The 20,813-nt window shown below is 45.6% G+C and overlaps 1 protein-coding gene across 8 annotated transcripts; it reads left to right on the top strand.

The window, feature by feature from the left end:
* The first annotated feature begins 1,610 nt into the window (after nt 1–1,610).
* MAZ (MYC associated zinc finger protein) lies at nt 1,611–18,710 on the top strand. 8 transcript variants are annotated; one of them, XM_073635979.1, is made up of 5 exons: nt 1,611–2,183; nt 7,629–8,386; nt 8,892–8,955; nt 10,257–10,428; nt 13,970–14,175. In XM_073635979.1, the coding sequence occupies exons 1-5, from the start codon at nt 2,151–2,153 to the stop codon at nt 14,158–14,160; spliced, it is 1,218 nt and encodes a 405-aa protein (XP_073492080.1). In that variant the 5' UTR covers nt 1,611–2,150; the 3' UTR covers nt 14,161–14,175. The 8 variants fall into 8 exon arrangements, with proteins under 8 accessions (XP_073492080.1, XP_073492081.1, XP_073492085.1 ...); XM_073635980.1 differs by lacking the exon at nt 13,970–14,175 and adding an exon at nt 17,864–18,710 and having other exon boundaries at nt 1,617–2,183; XM_073635984.1 differs by lacking the exon at nt 1,611–2,183 and adding an exon at nt 2,207–2,349.
* Nucleotides 18,711–20,813: the final 2,103 nt, after the last annotated feature.

Raw genomic sequence — 20,813 nt, 5'->3', positions numbered from 1 at the left:
AATGACAGCTGACCACACGATGTAAACAAAAGCTCGGTAATCTTTTTTTTTTTTTCTCACGCTGACAAAAAAAAGCAGATCACCGGCTTATGTGGAAGGGACATCGGTCCCGAAGAGGAAGAGGCCATTCGGCCTCATCTGTGCCCACCAGGACCCCCTGCCAGTCCCCACCAGTGGTGCCAATCAGTGCCACCTAGCAGTACTGCCTATCAGTGTGACCAATAGAGTTGCCACCTCATCCCTTTAAACCTGAACACATATTATTTACACAGGTTCTGCGGCTGATTAAGGTGGTAATTAAACTCACTTGTTGCCTTATCTGCATTAAATAAGCCTCAGAACCTGTGTAATTCATATGTGTTCGGGTTTAAAGGGATGAGGTGGCAACCCTAGTAACCGATCAGTGCCCATTATTGCCACCCATCAGTGCCGCCTCGTCAGCGTACATTAACGACGGAGAAAAAATTACCTGTTTGCACAATTTTATAACAAAAATAAAAACCGCAGAGGTGATCAAATACCACCAAAAGAAAGCTCTATTTGTGGGAAAAAAAAATTATAAAAATTACATTTGAGTACAGTGTAGCATGACCGCGCAATTGTCATTCAAAGTGCGACAGCGCCAAAAGCTAAAAATTGGTCTGGACAGGAGTGGGGGGGGGGGGGTTAAATGCCCGGTAAGCAAGTGGTTAAAAAAAAAGCGTTCGATCGCTCAACAATACACCCAAAAAACCATGCCGTTCATAAATGCACCAGAGTCAGCTCCACAAAAGGGTACAGGCGATATTTGGGGGGGGGCTGCCCTACATTGTCGCACCATAAACTGTGCGGTGTGACCGGCGTCGTCGTAAACGTTATTTGGAATGCCCGGCCGGGTGCTAAAAGCACACAATGTAAATCTGTTTCCAACCTGGGGAACTTCCTTCCCCCTCCCCCCCTTCCTCCTCCTCCATTGTGCAGGCTCCAATGTAACTCTACACTGGCAGCCATTAAATGGAATGCTGCTGCAAGCAAGAGGCGATGCCCCCCCCCTCCCCTCTTTAAGCTCCCTTATCTGCCCTCCGACAAATAAATGCCTGGGCCAGGAGGGAAGCGCCGCCCACTCCCTTTAAGAGCCGAGCCGATCATCAATGCAGGCGGGCGATACCACTATATCAGGGGGGGGGGGGGAGAGGAAACCTGAGCGCGCGCTGACTGTTAATTCAGATGTAAACCATTCATCTCTCTCTCTCTCTCTCTCTCTCTCTACTGCCTGGGTGCCAGCGATGTGTTTACCTTCCTCATGATCGCACACTTCCCCCCCCCTCCTCCTCCCATCTTGTTTCCCTCCAACATCGACCTCTCTGCACAATGATGCACAGTCTCCATTTTGCAAAAAAAAAAAAAAGCTCCCTTCCCCCCCTCCCTTGTTTTTCTTTTTAGTTCAGTCCTGCCTCTGCAGAGGGAGAGAGAGAGAAAAAAAAAGATACATTGTTGCAATGCATAGATCGTTTTTATTTTTTTTCTTTATTGCAGCAGAATCTCCCTCCCTGCACCCCCTCCTTATGATGTGATCAGTGTAGGTTTGTTTTTTTTATTTTTTTTTGGGGGGGGGGGAGACTTTGCAGATGGGGGTGGGAGGGTGAAAGGTCAAAGCAGCTGCCATATTTTTTGGGCCAGTAAATAATGCAGAAATAATCAGAGGAGGAGGAGGAGGGGGGGAGAGAGATCAGGCAGGCTTGCACTCATATCCCAGTCTGCTCTGTACAAGGAGGGGGTGGGGGAGCACCCAGAGAGAGAGAGGGGAGGGGTGCCAGTGATGTCATTGCAGCTCTGATCTCCCTTTATTCAATCCTGTGTGTATTTTATGGGATTTTTTTTTTTTTTTTTTTTTTTTTAAATCAAGCTCTGGAAAAAAAAAAAAAAAACTAGCCTTTAGGGGGCAGTGATCTGCAAGGGAGAGAGAGAGAGAGCCATCCAAAGCAGAGCAAGGCGAGGGAGGGGGAGAGTGCTCAGTTCCAGAGAGGGGGGGAGATCACCGGGACTCATACACACAAAAAAAAAAAAATTTTTATATATTTTATATCAAACCCCCCCCCTCAAAAAAATAGTTTTTTTTTTTTTAACCCAACACCACCCACCCCATTCCCCCCCACCCCCCCCTCTTCGCCATGGATGCAAACTGGACCAGCTTTATATTCCAGGTAATGGATGTCTTTTGTTGGGAAGAGGGTGGCTTTGGGATGGTGTTTGCTGTTTTTTTGTTTTTTTTTTTGGGGGTTGCATGCGTTACCTCTCCTGCCGGCGACTTAGAGGGGGGCCCCCCATCAAAAACGGAGCCCTGAAAATTAGCATCTTCTTCTTCTGTCTGTGAGTATTTTTTTTTTTTTTTTTTTGCAGGGAGGGAGGGAGAGCAAAAAAAAAAAGAGGAGATGGTGTTGGGTGTTTAAATCACCACCCCTCCCTCCCATCTTTTTCCCTCTCCCTCTTCTTCCCTTTCATAGAAATAGCGAGGCGCTGCCAGGATAATATTCCCCTTGCAAAGGGCGGTCTGCGCCGTGTGTCCGCGCTTTAACGCCGGGGGAAAAAAAATACAAATATCTCTGTGTATCGATGGGTCGGTGCCTGCTCGGCTTTATGCAAGGCACTAATAGGATTTCTTGCATGGCCGTCATGGCTCCGTGTGTGCAGCTCTTTGTCTGCAAAAAAACAGCGGCCGTCCCCTTAACTCAGGGCCAGACCATGTATGCTTGTAACCGTAGACCTACCGGGGCTTGGGGGTGGGGGTGGGGGGTCTTGTAGCTTTAAATATTCCGATCACAGGCCGAGAATACACCGTAAACGCTTTTAAAACGCCACTGTGTTCTGTCTGTTAGGGGGATCATTGGTGGGAAAAGGGGGGGTTGTTGTCACCGGTGGGCAGGAAAAAAATAGCAGCAAAAAGCAGCACATGAGTGTAGTTTTTGGTGCCTGGAGAGCGTTCACGGCGACCGATGCGTTCGGCAGGGTGACAGGTGAAGGGCCCACCTGTACGCCAGCTCAGCTCAGAGGTGGGAGCTGGTTGGTATAAAGTGTTACAGTGTGTTGTCAAAAGGGGTGTAAAGCCGTGCCACCTTGGATTTGGGATTCAGTACGACGACTGTGCGCAAAATGTGTTCAGGTTTTGTTTTTTTGTTTGTTTTCTTTAAACTTTTTTTTTTTTTTTTTTTTAAATTTGATTATATCACCTATTAGTTTTTTGCAATAAGTTTTTGAAGAGGGGCATAAAGCTGTGCCCCCCATTGATTTGGGCCTCTGTGTGTTGATCCTGCGCAAAATGTTTTTGTTTTTTTACTTTTTTTTTTGTGATTATGAAACACTATTTTTTATGTTCTGCAAAATGTTAAACTGTTGCAATACGTTTCTCCAAAATAACCACAGTGTGGCCTAATCTGGTGATTATTATGTTTTTTTTGTATTTTATTTTAATTTTTATTCTTATTCTTATTCAGGATTTATATAGCCCCAACAATTTGTGCAACGCTTTACAACATGAGGGCAGACAGTACAGCTACAATACAATTCAATACAGGAGGAATCAGAGGGCCTTGCTGGTTAGAGCTTACAATCTAAATTTTCATACAAGTTTTTTATTTTTATAATCCTTTTGTGATTTTTCTTTTTTTTCTTTTTTTTTTTTTATCATACGTTTGGAGAGGGCGTAAGTCTGTTCCCCCTTTTTGATTTTGGGTCCAGTAAAGTGAACATGCGCAAAATGTGTTTTTTAGTTTTGTTGTTGTTTACCCTTTTTTGCTTGATTATGAAACAAATGTTTTTTTGCAGTAAGTTTTTTTTGGAGAGGGTGTAAGTCTGTACCCACTCTGCTTTGGGCCCCAGCACAGTGACCGTGCGCAAAATGCGTTCAGTATTGTCGATATTTAACCCTTTTTCTTTTGAACATAAAAGCTTTTTTTTTAATTTTAGTTCTGCAAAATGTTTAACTGTTGCAAAAACTTTCTCCAAGGCAAACAGTGTGGCCTAGTCAGGAGAGAAATGTATCAAACACAAATTGTGCAATGTGGATATACTACTGTTACATTTCTATTTTTATATTAATTTTTATTTTTTAAATTTTTTTCAGGACTCTCAAGTTTAAAGAGGGTGTAAAACATTTCCCCCTTCTATTTGGGCCCTGGTGCAGTGATATTTCACAAAATGTTTTCAACTTTGTCATAATGTTACTTTTTTCTGTTTTTTTTTTTTTTTAAATTGTATTTTCTACAAATTGCTCAACTGTTGCAATAAGTTTCTTTAAAGCGGAGTTCCACGCAAAAATGGAACTTCCGCTTTTCGGAACCCTCCCCCCCTCCGGTGTCACATTTGGCACCTTTTCAGGGGGGAGGGGGGTGCAGATACCTGTCTAAGACAGGTATTTGCACCCACTTCCGGCATAGACTCTCATGGGAGTCTACGCCACTTCCCGTCCCTCCGCGCTGTCTCCTGGGAATCACACAGCTCCCAGGAGAGAGCGGGGACCACTTGGGACACGCAGCGCGACTCGCGCATGCGCAGTAGGGAACCGGGAAGTGAAGCCGCAACGCTTCACTTCCTGATTCCCTCACCTAGGATGGCGGCGGCAGCTGCCGAGAACCGAGCGGGTTCTCGGCGTCCCCTGCCGACATCGCTGGACCCTGGGACAGGTAAGTGGCCATGTATTAAAAGTCAGCAGCTGCAGTATTTGTAGCTGCTGGCTTTTAATATTTTTTTTTTTTTTTTTGGCGGTGTGGGTGGACCCCCGCTTTAAGGTAACCATAGTGTGGCCTGGTCCGGCGATAATATAGAACACAAATACAATATGAATATATTATTGCTATTTTATCTTTTCTTTTATAATCTTTATAATATAATATAAAATTATTATAATAATTTGTAAAAAAACAAACAAAAAAAACAGTTGCTTTTGGACTTCTTGTAACACTGCACCCCCTTTTATTTCACACCCCCCTAACATTCCGGCTACATCGACTGAGTTGAAAAATGTGTTAAATATTGATGTGATTTTTAGCCCTGGTTCACACTGGTGTAGCTTTGAAATTGTGGCTGATTGAAATTGCGGCTGATTTCAAAGCCGCAGATCAGTGCGATTTGCACCTCCTGATTTTCATTGCGGCTTGTAACTTAGTTTAAGAGAAGTCTATGCAAGTCGCAATGAAATAGTGCAGGAACCTTTTTCAATGTCGCTGCCACGTGAGTTGCGGCAATTGGAACGGTTCCATTGCCGACAGTGGGGTGTGACTTGTCATGCAATTTGGAACAAGTCGCATGACAAATCGCACCAGTGTGAATGAGGGCTAAACCTTTTTCTTTTAATTTAACTGAGGCGCTATGGCGCTAAAAATAGCGCCTGCAAAGCGCCTCTCTTGTCACTCCAGTGTGAAAGCCCGAGTGCTTTCACACTGGAGCGGTGCGCTTGCGGGACAATACAAAAAGTACTGCAAGCAGCATCTTTGCAGCGCTTTAGGAGCGGTGTATACACCGCTCCTAAGGTGCCCCTGCCCATTGAAATCAATGGGTAGCACCGCCAAAGTGGTGCTTTGCAGGCGCTTTTAACCCTTTATTCGGCTGCTAGCGGGGGCGCTTTTAAAAAAACGCTAACGCCCCAGTGTGAAAGTGCCCTTATGGGAACAGCTGCACATTTTGCAGAATAATTGTTTAAGCCCCCGTTCACATTGCGCCGATTTGAAATGTGAAATCGGAGCCTATTGCCGGCAACGACACCGTCCGAATGGGTGCAACGGCGACTTTGCGGTGCCGCACTGATTCCCAAAAGTAGTTCCTGCAGTACTTTTGGCGACTTTTGGGGGAAATTTCAATAGACATCTGTGCATGACCCCCTGCAGATGTCTTTCAAATCGCCCTCAAACTCGCACTTAAATGCAGGTTTGAAATCGAGCGAGTGCGGCTGCACTTTTTTCAAAGATTGAGGGCTAATTCAAAGAAAAGGGTTAACAACCATATCAAACACATTTTGCACCACGGTCAATATATCAGGGCATCCTCTCCAAACGTATAACTTAAAGCGGAAGTAATCTCATCGATTTAACCGGTTTTAAAAAAAAAAAAACTATTACATTCCTGGCACGTGAATGCAATTGTCACATTGGTTGTGCTCTCAACCAAACTGTCAAACCATCCAATGGCTGGTGTCATAACTGATCGCATGTGCAGCATCATGGCAGTATTAGATTAAACCGAGGCCAAGATGGCAACTTCCTTGGCTGAAAATGATGGGATAGGAGGTTTTACTTCCACTTTAAGTCCAAAAAACACTTTGTTACAAAAAAAAAAATCGGGTATAAACATTTGCAATACGATAACGTGTAATAGTTAGTATATATTCATTTTTGTAGAATGTGTTTTAAAATTAATCTTTGAACTAAGCCATACTGGTTACTTTGGAGAAACTTATTGTAACGGTTGAACATTTTTGCAAAAACTAAAAATAAGTTGCTCCAAAAAGTGTGGCTTAGTCTGGCGATTTCAGTTAGGAAATATCAAACACAAAATGTACAATATTATTACCAGTAAATATTTTGCATTCATACACTTTTTTTTTTTTTTTTTTTTTTTCCTTCTAATTTGGCTGTAAAACGCAACTTTTCTTTCTGCAAATGAGTAAATAAGTTCAAACAGTCATGATCTTCTGCCTGGACTGGTTGGGCGAATTCAGTTGTGTTTTCGACTGGTTTTACAACATTGAAGACCTAATTCCCAGCATTGCTTTTCAAGATTTTAAAGTCTCTATATCTGCAACCTTTCACAATGCCAACCTAAATATTTTGGCTTGGGCTGGGTTCACACTAGTGTGAATTGGATGTGGTTTTCCCCACGTCGCATGACAGGAGACTGTGACCGGCTCTCAATAGAGCCGGTTCACACATCTCCGGTGCGGCTGCTGAGCGAATTTCACAGAGGTCCTGTGCGTCTTTTGGTTTTCGTTTCGGGTCCGAATTCAGGCAAAAAATTTTTTTTGCCTGATTCGTCCCTGAAACGGAGGACAGGGACGCACCAGACCCCTGCCGTGAGCTGCATCCATCTTGGGTGTGTACCCAGCCTTATATGCACAGGTTTTGTCAAGGTAGACCTGTATTAATGTGGAGGTTAACTTGGGTGGGAAGATATTTTCTTGTGCACAGAGAGCTTCCTGTTGGCTTTCCTCAGCCTGAAATGGCTGTATACTGGGAGTCCTAGTTTTTTGACTATCTGTACACATTTCCAAATGGTGTTAATCAACCTTTTGGATTGCAGTACTGAGGCTTACTTACCATTTTTAAAGGGTTTTTGTAGTGTGCCTTCCTAACTAGCTGAAACAAGATTAGGCCTTCATCTGGCTATATAGTTTTTCTGGGGCAACTGGTCAATCTAAGTGGGCTTTAGACATTCTGTGTATCACCAGCACATTACGGATAGCATTGGATAATTCCTTTCAGTCCCTGCACCCCCAAAGTAGCTTAGATTTCCTATCTGCACCATCATACAGAGCTACATCGTACAACACAGAGCTAGTCCCACAGCTTTCAAACATCTCTGCCCTTGGCTAATTCAGGTAAGAAGACGCCTGTAAAGAAACTTTGAAAGTCCTTATAAGGTTTTTTTTTTTTCTTTTGCAGACCCCTCCGCCACCCCCTGCCGAACCTCTGCAGGTCGAACTTTTGCCAGTGTTAGCTACAGTATCTGCAGATGGATCCCTCACTTCCCAGACAATGGTGCACACCATGGCTGCCCAGCACCCTTCTACAGTGGACACGGCAGCCCTCAAGCAGGTGGTGCCAGGTCTGTCCATTCCCCAGCAAATGGCACCGACACCTGTCACGTCACAAGCCTCCCCCGTCACTACCACCACCGCCCTTCCCCTGCACCCCATCATGGAGCTGCCCAAGAAGTCCAAGAGTCGAGGCCCCTACATCTGTTCCTTGTGCTCGAAAGAGTTCAAAAATGGCTACAACCTCAGAAGGCATGAAGCAATCCACACGGGCACCAAACCTGCCCGGGCACAGCCGGCCACAGTAAAAATGCCCACAATGGTGCCGCTCAGTTTGCTCAGTGTTGCCGGCGCGCTCGGAAGTGGTACAGAAACCCTGGAGGTGCCCACCTCTCCTTCCACCCTCCCCCTTTCGGTGCCCGGGCCCGCCCCAACGGCCAAGAAGGTGCGCAAGAACCACGCCTGCGAGATGTGCGGCAAAGCCTTCAGAGATGTCTACCACCTGAACCGCCACAAGTTGTCGCACTCTGACGAGAAGCCCTACTCCTGCCACGTGTGTCAGCAACGCTTCAAGCGCAAGGACCGGATGACGTATCACGTGCGTTCCCACGACGGCACGGTGCACAAGCCCTACATCTGCAGCCACTGTGGAAAGGGATTCTCACGGTAAGGAGGACAAATGGTGGGGCTGGGAGACCAGCTGATCTCCTGCACTGGCTGTTGTAGAAGCACAGTTGCAGATCCACAGTACTGAGTTTTTGCATAGTTATCGCAAGGAGAGGAACTTAAAAGCATTATTAATATTTAGCGATTTTTGAGCAGCTTCTTCTTTCATAACAATATAAGTAGACCACAGAGCTCAGGTTTTAAAGATCAAAGGTAAGGCGAGGTTGGATTAGCTCTTCACAGCAAAGAACGGGATTCTAAAATGTATAATATATCAGATAATGAGAGCAGGTTGGTAGTTGGATTTTGTGATCAAGAAACAAGCATACGTTGTAAACTAATTTTCTAAATTAAAGAAAAAAAAACACTGATAATTGACAGTAGAGTAATAGTATAGGCTTTTCATATATGCATTCACTCCTCTGTATATACCTGATTAAATATATTCTGATTTTTTTTTTTTTTGTTTTTTTTGTTTTTTTTTTTTTTTGTTTTGTAATTTCAGTCCTGATCATCTGAACAGTCACGTCAGACAAGTTCATTCTTCAGAGCGTCCATTTAAATGCCAGGTACTTTCTATACTTTCTATATTGTCTTCTTATCTTGCATGTACTATAGGAATAATTTTACAGTTTAAACATGGCAGCTTCTGTAATATAACCAGCTGATGTTGCAAATATAACCTGTTACATTTTTCTCTTTCCTCCTCCTTTTTGAGAATTGGGATCTAGAGCCCTGTCAGTTGAGATTTTCGCTTTTGCATTTTAAAGCAACCCTGTGGCTAGGCTTTGGTGGTCAGAGTATTTACATAGCAGTAAATAAAGCTTTAAAACTGTCCTTTTGTAGCTGCAGGAATTGTGGACCAATTCATTCTCAAAAATTCACAGCAGAGGATGTGAATGCAGCACTGTAGAACAGTTCATCCTCAAGTTCACAGCAGAAAACTCTGAAGCCATTCGCTCAGCAGCTCAGTTCACCCTGCTCCCTACTCCCAGCCATAGCTCATCAGCCTACCAGCATTCTCCTCTTTTATATAAACCAGGGGTCTCAAACTGGAGGCCCTTCAGCTGTTGCGAAACTACAAGTCCCATAAGGCATTGCAAGGCTGACAGTTACAAGCATGACTCCCACAGGCAGAGGCATGTTGGGACTTGTAGTTTCGGAAAAGCTGGAGGGCCGCCAGTTTGAGACCCCTGATATAGACACAAAGCAGGAGCTCTGGGATAGGGAAGCAGAATGAGTTGAAATACTGAGTGAATGACTTCAGTGCTTTCTGCTGTGAACTTGAGGGTGAAGTCATTCACTCAATAGTTCAACTCATTCTGCTTCCCTATCCCAGAGCTTTTGCTTTGTGTCTATATAAAAGCTGAGACTGCTGGAAGGCTGCTGAGCTACGGCTGAGAGTGGGGAGCGGGGTGAACTGAGCTGCTGAGTGAATGGCTTCAGTGCTTTCTGATAGCTTGAGGATGAACTGTTCTACAGTGTTGGCAGCTAAAGAGGTCAGTAGGGGCTTGATTTTTAAAGCATGTACTGCTTGTAAAGAATATAAATATATCTAAATATCCATAGCATGGGCGAAGGTTCGCTTTCAGCCTTGTAGGCCTGTCTGTTCTGGAGCTCTCTGGTCTGCATGTGAGGACTTTCATCAGATAGGGCATCTCTGGCTTTCACATGCATGTGTGAGCTTCTTAAGACTTGTGAACATGTTTCACAGAGTGCCTTTCAAAGACCATTTACAAAGTCCACTTACAGGAACACTTTAATGTGGCGTTTACTGTGAATTGTTGGGGGTGGGATTCTATGCCAACTGTCGCCCCAAGCGTTCCAGCAGTACTTTTCTTCTGAAGCAAATATCTGTAACTGTTAACAGACCTGTGAAGCTGCCTTCGCTACGAAGGACCGTCTGAGAGCGCACATGGTGCGACACGAGGAGAAGGTCCCCTGTCATGTCTGTGGGAAGCTCCTTAGTGCTGCTTACATCACGGACCACATGAAGGTTCATAGCCAGGGTCCAAACCACGTGTGCGAGCTGTGCAACAAAGGTAAGACTGCAAAGGAGTGTTTGGGTCTTTTTTTCACCATCCCTGCATGACACCAGGACACTCCCTATAACTCTTAAGTGGGTGTATCCCAATGTCCAGCGATGCTCTTCTCAGCCAAGTTTGAAGCACTTACTTCAGTGGGTTGGGTGGTCTTTATTTGGAAGCCCATTGGCTTCGTAAACTTAGGAGTGTTCATGTGGTCCATAGGCTTGGGCAGTAGGAAAACGCCAAGATCACAAGGGTTCTGGGCAGGTGTAAGTGTAGCGATTGACTTTACACTTGACTCTATACCCTCAAATCAAGATCTTCAACTGTACAGCTTGTTTCCCACCACGTGTCCACCCATTGGCCATCTTTCTGAAGACAGCCAGGGTTATTTGTTGGTTGTATGGATCCCTTGTGGGCATTTCTTTAACAACCAGCTGTCTTCAGTGTGGTGAGCAAAGGGCAGAAAGACCTCAACTTTGAAGATCTGTGAATTGAAGGGACAGAGGACCACCAATCCCAGAAATGTTGCGATCCTCAATCCAAGGTTGTCCATTGGCGGGTTTGTAGAATTCTAAAGCTGCTTATATAATTATTTTAAAAAAAAAATGTTTTTAGGACTTGTCAGACAGAATTTTAACCTTCCTAACAGGGTGTGGAGGTAATTTTTTGGCGTAGATACATGGGCACCACAATGTAAAAGAACTGGTATTCTTTAGGCTAGGCTTAGCATGTTGGTAAGTAAGAACTTTGTGAAATGAGGTATAGCTACGCTTCTAAAGGGTGGAGTTTAAGAGTACTATGCAAATTACTAAACCTTGTAGGATGAACTTGGTAGCTAGGCTCCTTGGGGGTGGAGTTAGGGGGGCAGTATGTAAATCACAGGCCAGCAAGCTTGAGAATAGTATATTTTGCTGAAATATTCCTGCCTTTACAAATTGTCATTGTTCTTTTAGCTATGCATGGCTTTACTTATAAGCTTTGCTAAGGAAACATACTGACTCTAATATCATTTCCTGTTAGGGCAGTGGAAGTAATGTTTATTTAAAGACTGTCTATAGTGTGATTTATATATGTTGTTTTGTAAAATCTAAGAATAAAGTTTTAAGAATATTTTTTTTTTTTTTTTTCCGGGGCTATACTGTTCTCTTTAGTTATCTTGTAGTTAAATTCAACTAATTAGAAATGATATTTTTGGTGATAAATTCCATAAAGGTGGGAGTCATACTTAATGGATATATCGTAGGACCAGGAAACATGAGGCTTTAAAGGTAAACTCCAGGCAAATGGCCATATGCATACTTAAAAATACATGGGCAAAATTTGTGTAACTCTGTTCAGCCATTCATGTGATTTCCACTCTTTCTTGACACAGTACATAGCCTGTTAGTAGCCACCATTATTCACTCTGGTAGCAATGCTGCTCTTTATAATACCTGCCCGCTCATTAAACAAAATGTGCATCATCCTACAGCAGTGGGGGGCCTCAAGTACGGCCCTTGACAGTATCAAAGAACTGTACATAAAAATCAGAGACAGCAGAGACACAACAGGATATAGTCAAAGACTACGGACATGATACAGGAGAGGGTCAGAGGCTGCGGATCTGATGCAAGAGATGGTCAGAGACTGCGGACATGATGCAGGCGGTGGCCAGACTGCGCCACCTGATTCAGGAGGCGGCCGGGGGCTGCGCCACCTGATTCAGGAGGCGGCCGGGAGCTGCGCCACCTGATTCAGGAGGCGGCCGGGGGCTGCGCCACCTGATTCAGGAGGCGGCCGGGGACTCCCAAAAAAGGGCCACTTGCGTCCCTCAAGCTAAAGGTTGGGCACCAGGGTCCTACAGCAAGGTTCCCCCTCTCCTAAATTTTACCTTTAAACACCCTCCCCCCTCCATCCAGTTGTATGCACCCTGATAAATGGGCTCGTAGCACTGTGCTGTATGATAGATTCTGATTGGCTCACCGGAAGCTCCTCTCCTCTCTATTTCCGTGGGGCAGGAAAATATTTGCCTGGAGATTTGCTTTAAATTTTTTAAGCCAGTCCTAAAAACCCTCAGAGAAACACAGTATAAGGCAGTGATGGCGAACCTTGGAACCCCAGATGTTTTGGAACTACATTTCCCATGATGCTCCACTACACTACAGAGTACCTGAGCATCATGGGAAATGTAGTTCCAAAACATCTGGGGTGCCAAGGTTCGCCATCACTGGTGTAAGGTAATTTTAAAATTAAATCCTTTTAGCTTTGGCTGTGCAGGGCTTACCTGAGCAGTTCTGTTGGGAATACACAACGGTCTCTTCCGGAGTCTTCATGTCTCTCTGCTCATCCCTGAACTACCAGTCTCTGTATGGCCTGTTCCCTCTTGTCAGCTCTTCCCGCTAGGATTCCAGTCACACCTCTGTTGGTGTCTCCCTTCTTCTGCTGCATTCTCAATGATCAAATAAAAAAAAAAAAAAGAAAATCAGCAGTCCGAGTGAGACCCTTTTTACATAGCCATTACAGACGGGCAGAGCAGAGAACTCATGGGGCTTGGTTGTGAGCCTGCCATCCTTTAGTGAAGCAATGCACAGCCCAAAGAATCCCAGGTAGGGTAGAAATTTGGCCATGCAGGGCTTAAAGGGTAGCTCCACCCTAAACTGATGTTATCTGTGATCAATAGTGGTCATGTGCTGGCTTCTGATGTTTCCTGGAGATTCCTGTGACGAGAGAGCTGTGCTGGAATTCTGCCAGTGATGGTGTCACTCTCTCTCCCCCTAATGGATTCTCCACAATTGTAAATAATTGAGCGAGGGAGTGACATCACAGGGAGCAGAGAACCGAACCACCGGCAGCAAATCTCACCATCGGAGTCTCCGATAGATATCAGAAGTGGGCGACACGGTTCTCTGGCACCAACCTATACCTGAACGGTTATGGAGAGTTTACCTTTACCTATCTTTAATTTTTAAAGCCGAACTCCAGCTATATAAACTTATGAAATACATAAATATGAGAGCTTTCTTCCCTACCAAGGGAATTTTGTATTTTTTGTCCATCCAGTCCTGAGATTTATGCAGCCCTGTCTAGCAGGGCAGGAGACCTGCAATTGACTCTTGCAGGTCTCGTCCCTCCCCCCACGCCCACTCTGTGACTGGACAGTAAAAGGAGAAGCAGCAGACTGATCAGCTCATCTCTCTCTCTGCCTTCTCCTCCTATCGGCATGGCCCTTGTTGGCACTGCAGAGCAACCCATTGACTCCTTGTGCTGCCTCTACCTCTCGCAGCCTGAGCTCTGCTGTACTGGGGCTGCAAGAGGCTGATACAAAGTCATAATACATTTTGCACAAACCTATTACATTTTATTAATGATTACAGAGCTGCATTACTTTGTGTCTGGAGTTCAGCTTTAATGTTTCCTGGTTATTAGAGGAGATAGCTGGTTTGGGTGGTTTGAATTTTTTTTTTTTTTTTGGGGGCGGGGGCGGGGGTTTGGGGGTTTGGATGACAGATTCTTAGTAGAGAGCAATGCCTGTGGCCCGGCCTTAAAGCGGCGTGTGCTTCTCCTCCCCGTGCAGGTTTTGCCACGGCCGCCTACTTGCGGGTCCACTCGGTGAAGCACCACGGTCTGGTGTGCCCACGGGCAGACAGCTTCCTCTGCAAGTTGTGCAGCGTACACTGCAAAACTCTGGCTCAGCTGAGCGGCCACATGCACACACATGCCATGGCGGGGGCCACGGGCCTTGCTGAGGGGCCCTTACTGCAGTGACCACGGCTAAGGCAAGAGCGTAGTTACCTTTCCTTCTCCCCCCGTCCCCCCCCCCCCTCCTCCTCCCTTCTCCACTTCCACTCCCCCCCCCCTCCCCCCCCTTCTCCTCCTCTTCCTTGGGGCTGTATGCATTGTGGGTAGCTGGAGCTGTCCTGAGCATTGCTGGGTCTTGGGGTATGGCCCATAATCCTCTCCTGTCCTGTTTTCTTGGCACATCTGTCTTGTCAATCATGATCTGTGTGTGGGCTCGTCCTGTAATAGGCATGTCGAACTCCCCAGTGGAAACTCCCAAAGGGCTACATTATGGCCAAAAAAATAATAAAAATGGTGGCAATTTTGGAAATTTGCTAAGTCTGTAATGAAAACAATAATAAATGACATTTAAAAATAAAAAAAAAAAAGTAAATATCTGTATTGTAGATGATCTCGAATTTAAAAGCATAATCCTGATCAGGATTTCTAAATCAAAGCATTTCCCGCACCGTAGACCTTCGCACTCTCCGGTTTGACATGCCTGTCATAATAGAATATCATTAATCCGTGCTTTTTGTTTCTGCCGCTCGTCTAGCTGCCTGATTTGTCTCCATTCTGTGTCTTTTGTTCTGCATGATTTTTATGCTTTTTGCTAAATATTTTTTCTTGTTATGCAGCTTTAAAAGGTGACTTCATATTCAAATGTATGCAAAGCCAAAACTTTTGCTCCCTTTTTTTTGTTTTGGATTGAATGTGGAATGGTTAGATCCTTTGTCAGGTTTGTATTGCTTTCGGTGTCCCCAGTGGGGAGATTCATCCCAGGGACAGTTGTCTCAGATACAGAATGTGATGGGAGATCCCAACATTTTTGAGTTGTCACATGAAGAGGAGCCAAGGAGGGCGGGGTCACCTGTTCCGGTGACAACTAAAGCCTGCCATAGATGGATCGAATCTCAGCCAGTAAAGCAAGGACTGGCTGAGATTCTAACCGTCTACGGGCAGGCTGGTTGTACCCAAGTTGATCCATCGATTTGACTTGGGTACAACCAGCCTGTCGGACATTTTACATATATGAATACTGCCGGCGTATATAGCCGCTAGCAGTAATCATTGTGTTCTGTGGCTTTCCTAAGCCCCTCCGCCGGAAGAATACAATAGGGCTGCCGGAGGGATCCCCCCCCCCCAATCAACACTGACTGTGTTGATTAGGGGGGGGTATTTTTTCCCCACCGCATCGATTCATATATGGCTTGCCTAAGAGGAAATTTACGCCTTGCTATGATGAGATCTCCTTAGTTTGTGTTGTGTCTCTAGCAAAGGAAGCCACATTGTTCCAGACAGACACAGATGGGGGGGAAAAAAACGGATTCCTAAGCAGGCCATACATGATGCGCATTTCCTTCCTGCAACCATGGGTTTCAGGAAAGAAATTCTCACTATTTCTGCATCAACACAGACCAAGCTAACAGGGGAATCCCTCCTGCTGCGCAATTGTCTGCTCCCGGTAGGGGTGGGCGAACGCTGTCCCTGCCGGGAGAAGTGATTATCACTATAGGAGCCACTAGCGATAATTGCAAGGGAATCTGGCAGGCTGGCTGTACCCAAGTTGATTGATCAACTCGATACATTCAGCCTGCCCATTAACGGGGTTCGAATCTTGGGTGGTTCCTGCTGAACCGGCCGAGATTCAAGCTGTGTATGGCCGGCCTTAAACATGAAGGGTAACCTGCTTATTTTTTGCCTTCCCTGGTCCCTCCTCCCTCTACTCCAGGGATATGCAATTAGCGGACCTCCAGCTGTTGCAAAACTACAAGTCCCATCATGCCTCTGCCTCTGGGTGTCATGCTTGTGGTTGTCAGTCTTGCTATGCCTCATGGGACTTGTAGTTCTGCAACAGCTGGAGGTCCACTAATTGCATATCCCTGCTCTACTCCTTCTCGACATACTAATGTGTTTTTTTTTAAATAAAACCTTTCTGTCTTCATTGCACACCTTATTTTAAACCAAGTAATGTCATCCATGGGTCTCTGTTTCTCTATGCAATGCAGGCAGATCATGGCTGGTGGGGGGTGGGGGAGGCAGCAGGGTGCTTCCTGAAAACATCAGAGCACCCGGTGTTTTATCAGATTAGGTGACCCGTCAGAATTTGAAACGGAAGTGATGTTTCGTCGCCGCCATCTTGCTACACCCCGCACTCCTCCAAAGTAAGGATACACTGAGAAGGGGGCAAGCGGACATCTTGCTGCACCCACTGGAGTTTTGCATCTTACACTTATTTTTAACAGTAAACTGAGTTTTTTTATAGTGAAATACAGTACTTGGAACTCCGTCTCACTGTTTTAGATGTTGAATTTTTAAAAGCAGCGGCAAGCCTGCTGATCTCAAAGGTTTGCTAATCGGACAGAAGTTGGCTGCTTTTAAAATTTAACATCTAAACATTCACACAGAGTTTTAAGTACTGTATTTCACGATATAAACTCAGTTTACTGTTAAAAAAAAAAAAGTGCAAAATGTAAAACTCCAGTGAGTGTATCAAGATGTCTGCTTGCCCCCTTCTCAGTATATCCTTACTGTGGAGGAGTGCAGGGTGTAGCAAGATGGCGGCAACCAACGTCCCTTCCGTTTACACATTCTGACGGGTGGCCTAATCTGACAAAACACCGGCCTCAGTACTCCTCTCCAGAGCCCTCGGTCCTGATGCAAGCATTGGGCTGGCCCTTGAGAGGAGTTATGCAAATATCTAAAAGCCTTGATTGAGTGGATGTCAGTTTCACTAAGCAGTCATGATTTGAAAGAACTGAAATCCAATGAATGAAAGGGGCAGGCCAGGGAGGAAAGGGCTAGATGACAGGTTGCTCAATCTGTGGCTCTGCAGCTGTTGCGTAACTACAAGTCCCATGCGGCATTGCCATGCTGACAGTTACAAGCCTGACTCCCAAAGGCTGAGGCATGATGGGACTTGTAGTTCCGTAACAGATGGGTGGCCACAGGTTCAGCACCCATGTCAGGAGTCTTCAAACTATAGCCCTCCAGTTGTTCAGGAACTACAATTCCCATCGTGCCTAGTCATGTCTGTGAAGGTCAGAGTTTTTTACAATGCCTCATAGGACACGTAGTTCCTCAACAGCTGGAGGGCCGTAGTTTGGAGATCCCTGGGCTAGATAATGCTGGAGATCCCTGGGCTAGATGATGCTGGACATCCTTCAGCCAGGTAATGAGGCGGGCTGTATCTGACTTTCTGAAGCTTCTAATGCACATTGTGAGAAGCTCACAGTGTACAGTGAAATCACAGTAAGCAATTTCCAGGAGAGGAGTCGGTGAAACTGCAAGACTGAAAGAAAGGCTGGAGGTCAGATTTAACCATTGCATACTTTTTTCCAAAACTAAAAAAGAAACTTTTTGGTTTTTCACGAATTGTTTACCCATCAAGTTGGGATCGGAGAAGACCGTATAGTGTTGGAATGACGTTAACCTGTTGCTCTAATGTACCAGTCTGAGTATCTCTGGGACTGGCATTACAGTTTTTTCCTGGCTTTAAGCCCCAGAGGCTTCTCGGCATGGGAATTTCATATAAGGAATTCCCTTTTAAAGTGTCTAAACGCCAATGCTAGACTCTCTCCTCCTTTTTTTGCTCTACTAATTCCTCTGTGATACATGGAGCCACCCTTTAAACTCCACCCCATTTTGTGAATCTGCTCATTTCTCAACCGTGTTTTCTCCTGTCTTGCAGGGACCTGCCAAGTCTGCCCTCTGTCGGACCCAACAGCTGCCGTGACCGCTGTCCTGCCCAACGCTACTGTCCCTGGCATCTTGCCGTCGCAGCCCTGGTGACTGGCTCTTCTGGAGGGGGATACAGACGCTGCGGCCTCTCTCTTCTGATGTGTTTGTGTACAGACTGATGGGGGGGTGCGATGGCTCCTCTAATGCGTACATAATGTATTATGAAGAGGGGGTGCATGTAACCTCCTCCTGTCACCTTCAACCTCCCCAGGGAGGAACTAATGAAGGTGACACGGAAGACAAAACAAAAAAACAAAAAAGGAACACCATCCATACCGACAGCTTGGTACTACCAGTACCCTATTGCCCCATATTCACTACTAGACAGGAACTGCACTGGGCAGAACTTTATACACTACACCCCCCTGGGTGGCGGGGAAGAGGAGTATAGCATTTAATCGACATGTGGCCCTCGCCGTGAAACTTTCCAGTCCCGCTGTTGGTTAGAGCTGGCACACAGGGATGACACGGCATGGGCCACTGCAGTAGGGAAAAGTTAGCCACACAGGCTTGACTAGCAGAGGTGGACTTCACTAGACATTTTATCTGCAGTTCTCCCAGGTTGTCGGACAGACGCAGCGTCCTGTGGATGGTGTAGACCTATTTTCATTTTAATGAGTTTTAATAACACTAGATGAAGAGTACTTTTTTATCTTTATTCTTTACCAGTTCAATGGCTGGCTGTTAAAAGTGGGGGAGTATAGAATTTCAGAAGACCCCCTGGGAAAATAGAGGTAGGAAAGTTCCATTAAAGTATTGGTGCTTTAAAGAGGTGGAAGTAGCACTCTCCAATGGAATGTGTGGGGGAGGGGGTGGGTGGGTTGTGGGGGGGGGGGGGGGGGCTGTACTTGGATGAGCTGGGAAGTATGGGTGGGGGGGGGGCTGTACTTGAGCAACAGGAGACTTACGGGAGGAACAAGGGGCTTTACTGGACTAGCATGGAGGAATAGGGGCCTTCCTGGAAGAGCAGGGAGTAAAAGGGTGTTGTATTTTAGGAGGAAGTGGAGCATACTGAAGGAATGGAAGACTGTACCAGAGGACCAGTGGGGAACCTGGGACTGAACTGCAGGAACAACAAGGAAAGGAGAGCTCTACTGGAAGAACATTTTAGGAACGAAGGGAGGCTTTATTAGAGAAAAATTGAAAAAGGGTACTAGAGAGAAACGGGGGGAACAAGGGGGGCTTTACCAGGTAAATGGGGGGCCTTGCTGGAGGAGCAGGGAGGTATCTGGGGGGGGGGGCCTTGCTGGAGGAGCAGGAAGGGGTTTGGGGGGGACCTTGCTGGAGGAGCAGGGAGGAACCAGGGTCCTTTCTTGGAGAAGCAGGAAGGAATAGGGCACGGAGGAACCCAGGGGCTTGCTGGAGGAGCAGGGGGTAACCAGGGACCTTGCTGGAGGAGCAGAAGACTGGAGGAGCAGAGAGGAACCTAGGGCTCTGAAAAAGTTTAGGACTGCTAAAAATGCAAAAACTAAATATTGGCAGCAGAGAAGATGAGAACCATGCTGTGGTTGGCTTTATTGCCCTGATTATGACCTTGGATAAAGTCCAGGACATTTGTTACAAAGTTTAAATGTCATGAACATCCTTGTGCAGCGTTTCAGGGCATAATGCAGGGTGAGGACTAAAACCTGGCATCCCTATTACATTTTATTTTATTTTTTTTCTTATTTCCCTAGTCCTATCCTGTTCACCAGATCTTTCACTCTCCCTGACTCCTCCCTGAAGCCTTCCCAACACCCTGATGAGCTTAGAACTTTGCAAATGGTTTTACGAACTTTGGGAAGCATCCACCGCTATAGTAGAATGATTCGCAAACTGTGTTGCTCTGACAACGCCAACAACGGTTGTTGACAAGCTAGCTTTTGTAGATGGCTGTAACTAAATTTAACAATGAAGCAAGTTGCGATTATCGGTGGACTTGCAGACCTCATTGGGTTCTGAAGGTTGGGAGTATGGGTTGGGGTTGTAGATTCAGATGTCACTGAAGCCCAAACGGGCTTCTAGAGCCACTTTTGAATTTTTCAGATTTGACCAAGCACCCATCTTACCTTAGCATTTCAGTCCTAGTTGTTAACACATCACATTTTAAGTGGTCCTGTCAACTGCATTTTGTGCAGTACTCCAGTATTGAGGGTCCAGTGTTTCAGCATTGAGGGTGTATCCTCTTCAAGCGATTCTGAACTAGACCAGATACGCTAAATAACCAAAATCACGAGGACACCCTTCAAATGGTCGAGTTCAGCTTTTTTCCAGTGAAGGGTACGGTTAATGTTACAGCATATAAATTTAGACAATTGTGTGCTTCCAACCTTGTCACAGCAGTTTGTTGAAGGCCCTCTTGTGTTCCGGCATGCCTGAACCCCTATGCAAAAAGGCTAGCTTGATAAAGACAAGGTTTGAGCAATTTGATGTGAAGGATTCAAGTGGCCTGCAAATAGTCTTGACCTCAACCCTACTAAACACCCTTGAGATGAATTGGAACACCAATTATGAGCCAGATCTTCTCATTCAACATCAGTACCTGATCTCACAAATGATCTGTTGGCTGAATGTGCACAAATTCTCAGACAGACTCCTTCACAAAAGAATGGGGCATGTTCTAGCCGCAAATGGAGGCGCACTCCATAATGATGGTCATGGTTTTGGAATGGGAAGTCCAACAAGCTCATATAGGTGCGATGGTCTGGTGTCATCAAACTTTTGGCTATATAGTGTATCTTAGCAGATCTTCAACCTCTAAAGAACTACTTAATAGCCCAGACTAGGTGGAAAGTTAGTCTTTTTCGGCTTGATACACACCCTTGTTTTTAATGTGCTTTTGCATCTGTTTTGTTGCATGTTACTGTAAACACTGGGTAAAGTACACAGAGGATCGTATGCTAAAGGGCAACAAAATGTAG

The sequence above is a fragment of the Aquarana catesbeiana genome, linkage group LG06 (assembly GCF_042186555.1).
Source record: "Aquarana catesbeiana isolate 2022-GZ linkage group LG06, ASM4218655v1, whole genome shotgun sequence".
NCBI classification, from domain to species: domain Eukaryota; kingdom Metazoa; phylum Chordata; class Amphibia; order Anura; family Ranidae; genus Aquarana; species Aquarana catesbeiana.
This window is presented reverse-complemented; position numbering and strand designations above follow the sequence as displayed.